The sequence below is a fragment of the Cupressus sempervirens genome, chromosome 7 (assembly GCF_028749045.1).
Source record: "Cupressus sempervirens isolate cs-2001-9-10 chromosome 7, ASM2874904v1, whole genome shotgun sequence".
NCBI classification, from domain to species: domain Eukaryota; kingdom Viridiplantae; phylum Streptophyta; class Pinopsida; order Cupressales; family Cupressaceae; genus Cupressus; species Cupressus sempervirens.
In genome coordinates, this window is record NC_143124.1 from 814179657 (window position 1) to 814185339 (window position 5683).

At 40.9% G+C, this 5683-nt stretch overlaps 1 protein-coding gene across 1 annotated transcript; it reads left to right on the plus strand.

The window, feature by feature from the left end:
- The first annotated feature begins 273 nt into the window (after window positions 1-273).
- Window positions 274-5437, plus strand: LOC149549887 (uncharacterized). The gene is made up of 7 exons (XM_089793105.1): window positions 274-1539; window positions 1711-3229; window positions 3688-3780; window positions 3893-4068; window positions 4175-4307; window positions 4389-4556; window positions 4884-5437. The coding sequence occupies exons 2-7, from the start codon at window positions 2414-2416 to the stop codon at window positions 5115-5117; spliced, it is 1620 nt and encodes a 539-aa protein (XP_089649231.1). The 5' UTR covers window positions 274-1539; window positions 1711-2413; the 3' UTR covers window positions 5118-5437.
- The last annotated feature ends 246 nt before the right edge of the window (window positions 5438-5683 follow it).

The window sequence follows — 5683 nt, forward strand, 5'->3', positions numbered from 1 at the left end:
GTACAGCACATTAATCGAGTATGCCTGAGCTAGGGACAAATGTAGGGTCAGGTTTAAATTTTTGCCTCTGTTTATGTAGGTTTAGAATTAGAGAAGAGAAGAATAGATCATTCCAAAATGAGTAACAATTTGGGACAAGATGAAATGATTATAGTGTGCTTAAGGGAATCAGAAAAGGAGGTTACGAACATACAAAGGACATGATTATTGGGAGAAGAAAAATGCTCGAATGTCATCATGGGAAGAGTAGGATGCCCACACATGATGTAACCGTCCAGAGTGAAAGTGAAAGAGAGATGAATGGAAAGGAACAGGTCGGTGTTCTTGGTGGTGCGGTGGGTGGGACTTGTTTTAGTATGTGAAAGTGATCGGGTATGGAGGGATGAATGTTGAAGTTGATGTTAATTATGCTCGATTTATTTCGAGGCGTGTTTTAATCACACTTAAATTCTTTCAGATGTGTTATTTAGGCGTTGGTTGTTTGAGAATCCAGGTGGTTTCAGGGGGAGAGATTAGGAAGGAGTGAATCTAGGTGTCGTGGATTCTAGATGTTTGGTTTTGAAGTAGAAGGAGATATAAATACCGTCTTCTTTGTTGGTTGGGTTGCTTGCTTGCGATTGCGAATCTGATTTATTAGGTAGAAGAAATGCATACAGCCAAGAGAGAAATATAGGTGTTGATATGGATAGGGAAACAAACAAGGGGGAATACTTATACAAATACCATTTACCGTGATAATTATACAGCGGTGAGGGCCTACAGGATGCTTAAAGCTGCTTTTGGGCGTTGCAGAGCTAGATGCTAGTAGCTATTTAGGAGGGGAGGCATGAATGCATCGAATTGGTTTTATGTGCAAATTTAGAGATCCAGTGGGGGCATGGATTAATGAGATTGAGAGCATGACCATGGCAGCGGAGAGCTTTAACGGAAGTGGGTCATGCGGGTGAGCAAGGAGGAAAAGAGGGGCCACAATGCGCCAAAGCGTTTGATTGATTGCAGCTGCTGTTTTACTTCTTTGATGGGGGCGTAATGCATGTTGGGCCCTCAAAGACATGGGCTTATGGATAGATTGATCCAGATTCTGTTGGTTTTGCAACGCTGCACACGTGTGAGAAGGGGATAGGAAATTGGAATAGAAGGATTTCATAAGAATTGTGTTGTAGGCTCTATGAATCTGGAGCTGCCTGCACGCGGTGGGCAAAAACATGATGAGAGATGAGAAAGGAAGTCCTCCTTTCTATTCTTTTGTTCTCCTTGATCGCAAGCACTGCGGCTTTCCTTAGAATCTGGACATAATGGTGTTGGATCTGTTGCCGCAGATTCATATCTTGGCAGCAAAGTTTAGATTGGGGAAGGCAAAATTTATTGAAAAGTATATATGTTGGTACGCAGAACAGCAGAGAGGATACCAATCTTAATCAGAGATTTAGAAACAAATGGCATTCAGATGACATCCCTGGTTTTGGTGTTGTTTCTTTCCGTGATCAGATTCCTCTTCTATAAGTAGTTTGAAGTTGATCATTTCTCTCTTGATGCCTGGTATGTGTTTTGTTTCAACTTTCCCCCATGTTGGCTGTTGTTACGCCGACTCGTAGGACGATATATTTTAAGAGGCAATTGGGTACATATAGGCGTTTATCATAGTTCTGCTGATAATCATAAATTTTTGTTATATTTAACCAATTGTGGGTATATGTTCTTCGTATCCAGGGGGCCTTCTTTCTGTAAGTGCTTTGCCTAGCCAACGATTGTGAATATTTGAATAGCCTTCTCTTTCTCGTTCTGTGCTACCCTGCAGGCAAACGGTAGTGGGTTTATAGGGATATATCTGCTTTACTATCGCGAGAAAACCTTTGTGGCTTTGTAACCATATACGCGTCTCCTCCATCTAGGTCACATGAGTTCTTTATTAATTGGTCGTCCTTTTTGTTTTCGGCAAAACAATTGAAGGTAATTTGTATTTGTACCTCTTCCCTTGTCTTTTGAAGCTATTTTTTATAGCTGTTCCCTTGTCTTTTGAACCTATTTTTTATAGCTGTAGCAGCCAATCAGCAGGGTCTAAACTCAACCTCTGGCAGCAAAAAATTGTAAGTTCAAGCTTGACGCTTCATATTTCTGAAAATCTTTATATCCTTGCGAGAACACCAATTTTAGATAGGTAAGCCTATACCAGCTTCTCTTAGTTCCATTTCTTCCAATCATCTCTGTGATCCAATCTTCCGGAGATATTTGTATATTCCTCCATGTGTCTTCCGGCAGTTCTAGTTTAACATAAGTGCTATTCTTTTGGGGGCTTCTCTGGTGTGTATATCCTTGTTCCTATACTCTCCGAGTTCACTTAGATATTAACTACATATATACAATCCATTCTGCTAAGGACCCGGCGGTTTGGGATTTTCGTGTTGGATGTTAGATGGCAATGCTGCTGCTGAGATCAGGCGGTCTGTCTGGCGCTCAGAAGGTCCCGCTGTCGTCCTTGACCTACACAAGGGAAGGCAGCATCAGTGGTAACATGATAGAGGAGGAGAACTCACAGCACCCACATCAACATAGGAGCTCCAGATCGAGCAGGAAGTCGAAGAATGGTCAGAAGAAGATCCCTCAGCGTGGTCTAGGAGTTGCCCAGCTTGAAAAACTACGATTGGAAGAGCAACAAAAGCAGGAGGCAGCCTGTTTGGCGTCTCTTCAAAGAGCTCATGCCCTTCCTCCACTTACAAGTGCACTGCACTCTCAAGCCCCCTTGCATCCTCACGGGAATTCTCTTGTTTTTACTCATAATTGTACCTCACAAATCAAGGGCAGGTCTCTTGAACAGTACCCACCATTCATGTCCCCAACAAATACCTGCAAAATGTCAGATTCTATTATTTCTATGGGCAATCTCCACTCCATTAATTTTAAGCAACAGATGGGATTGGGCAGCAGTAACAGTAGCCCGCGGCAAGAGTCACCTAGGGAAGAAAGCAGGGGGTTGACAAGGAATAGGAGCAGTGAGGCAGAGTCAAGTGTGACTAATGTAGGCGCGGCCAGTTCTGGCTTTGTCTCAGGATCATGGCCTGCTCAGATTGGCAATGGTGAAGCTGTGGATCGTTTTTTGAATCAGGAAATGGATGCCAGAAAAGCAAACATGTTTTCATCGAGATTTCACAACTCCTCCAGCCCTCCGAATAAGTTGAATTTTTTTGAGCCCTTGATAAGATCGCCAGCCTCATCGCGGAAGCTGCCAATGGTACGTTCACCCCTTATAAATCCTTGATACAGAAAACTTTCACACAGTCGAATCCAGAAACCACAAACTATATTATGTTTATTACATGGATTGTAGAAATCTCTTCACTTTGATTAAAACATTATGTTCAAATGTTTGGACTGTTTAGAAGAGGTTGTCTCCACTGTTTCTTTTCATTAGTAAAACCTCACTAGTTCTTGAAAAACAAACCTGGTCCCTTTTTCCCAATTTGTTTTGTCTAAAGAATTGCATATCAACGGGAAAGGAGTTTCTTGGTTTCTCAGACCCTCGCCACCTCTTTAAACACAACAAATCTGATCCTCTTGGATTCTCCCTTATTTGTTTTCATTTTGTTTTGTTTAGTGAAATTATATCTTTTAATGAAATGGGAAATCAGGATTGGACAATATGATTTTCAAATATGTTTAGTGACAGAGATCATGATTTTACTTGCACAGGTGAGCATATCATCGTCTGGAGCTACCATTCAATTGGAGCCCCCTTCAAACCAAAGCTACTCAACAACTCCTCTCTGTAATGAGGAAGACAGGGTAACGAATTATGGCTCCCTTCAGATTTTCTACTTGTAACCCATTAGTTTGTTTTAACTATTGTTGGATTGAGTAGGATGGGTTCTAATTTTGTCATTGATTAGTGAATTAGATTGCCGGCATGAAACGACCCTGGCCTTTCTCCCAAGAGATTCCTACTAGCCCAATTCAATCAAAAGCTACATGCCTGAATGTTGGGATTGGCATTCATCTGAAATCCGAGGATATTGGCAATTCAAATACAGATAGATTAGAGGCAATGAATCAAGAATCTCCTGCCATTTTTAGGTATCTTCTAAGGCATGCTTTTTTAGAATTTAAGCTCTTTTTTAATGTCCGAGGTACCATTATCTGCAACCTCTATTAGCTGATGATGAAATGTTGTGTATCTTAGGAATTCTTTGGGTATTTCTCTTGGACCCCTCAAGAAGAAGACAACGTGGCAAGCAAACTCTGAATTAACATCCCCGGGTGATCAGCATCACTCTGAGATAAGCTTCTCTTGTGACAGTGGAAGCACTCCTAAGGTCTGCACAAGTTCTATTTCTCTTCACCATGGTTTAATTCTGAATTGGAAAGCTTCATCTGAAAATGATGTTTCATCACAGGAGATTGAAACCCCTGATGGCTCCTTTTTGACTCTTGGTTTACCTCATCCAACTGATGGAGTATGTCATGGGAATGATTATTGCTACAAAACGATACAACATTTTCCCTCTTCTGAAGCTAGTGATGAATGCGGACTGCCAAACAACCCATCAATCCATCCGTATCAGGTAATTACCTTTTCTCATCTGTGTGTTTGCAACTAGCTTAGCCTCAAGATGACTACTGGAACATGTGGACTATTAGGTGCTGAGCCTACTATGAGCAATTGAAATTCTCATTTAGCCACTTATCTGTTTATGGAAAGGAAACTAACGAAAAATTCATAAAGAGAGGCTGTGTGTTTTGTTTTTTCTTAACTCAGTGGAACAAATGGCATATTCTCTAATGTTGAAAGTCATGTTTTCTATAGAGATTAAGCCATCTCTAGGGTTTTATTTCTTTAATGTTGTCTCATTGATGGATCATGGAGCTAAGAATGATCACTTTGTATTCAGGAAACTAGTGGAGGCCTAAGCACCACGTCAGTCTTTCTATCTAATGGATTGCTTAAACATGGCTCCATCCAATCAGCAGATTTTAGACACCATGAGGAACAATCTGTGCCCTTTTACAAATTTCTTCATACACTGAGTGATCAAGGTACTGCAGACTTCATTTGTCTGGACAAAAAAGTAAGCTATAGAGATCCAAAGGAATCGATTGATTTGAACTTGAGGTTATCTCTCTGACTGGTAAAGGCTTAGAAGTTTAAACATGAATTCCTTTCATGTGAGGCGATAAGGATAGTTGTATGGGTTAAGTACCCATTTCCCCCCACTCCTGTTTTGGTTTTTAGTTAAGTGCTACTACTAGGCATACTGATGAACCATCCATATGTTTTGATGGGAGCACTGAATGTTTCGTTATTTAAATGTAGTCAAATGGAGGGACTGTTGTGCATCGATTTGTTTGTAAGATGCTCAAAAATCCTGTTATGTATTCCATTAATGATGCTTTTTGACTGAAGTAATGAAGTGATATCTTTAAATGGCTTGTGAAGTTATATCTATCCTGGTGTTTCAAAACATTTTGCAAGGGCAGACTGAGAGCATCATGCTTCTCTTCGCTCCCTCCGTTAGTGATAATACACACGAATCAGTGCTTCCAATGTCCATCTCCTCCCCACAGTAAAACTATGGTGTTCAAAAGCTTACTTAAATCACATAGTTCATGCAGATGCCCCGAGTTCATTGTCCATGGATACCATATTGATATGGGTCTGCCCCTGGAAATGGTCCTGAGCATTTTACTATGC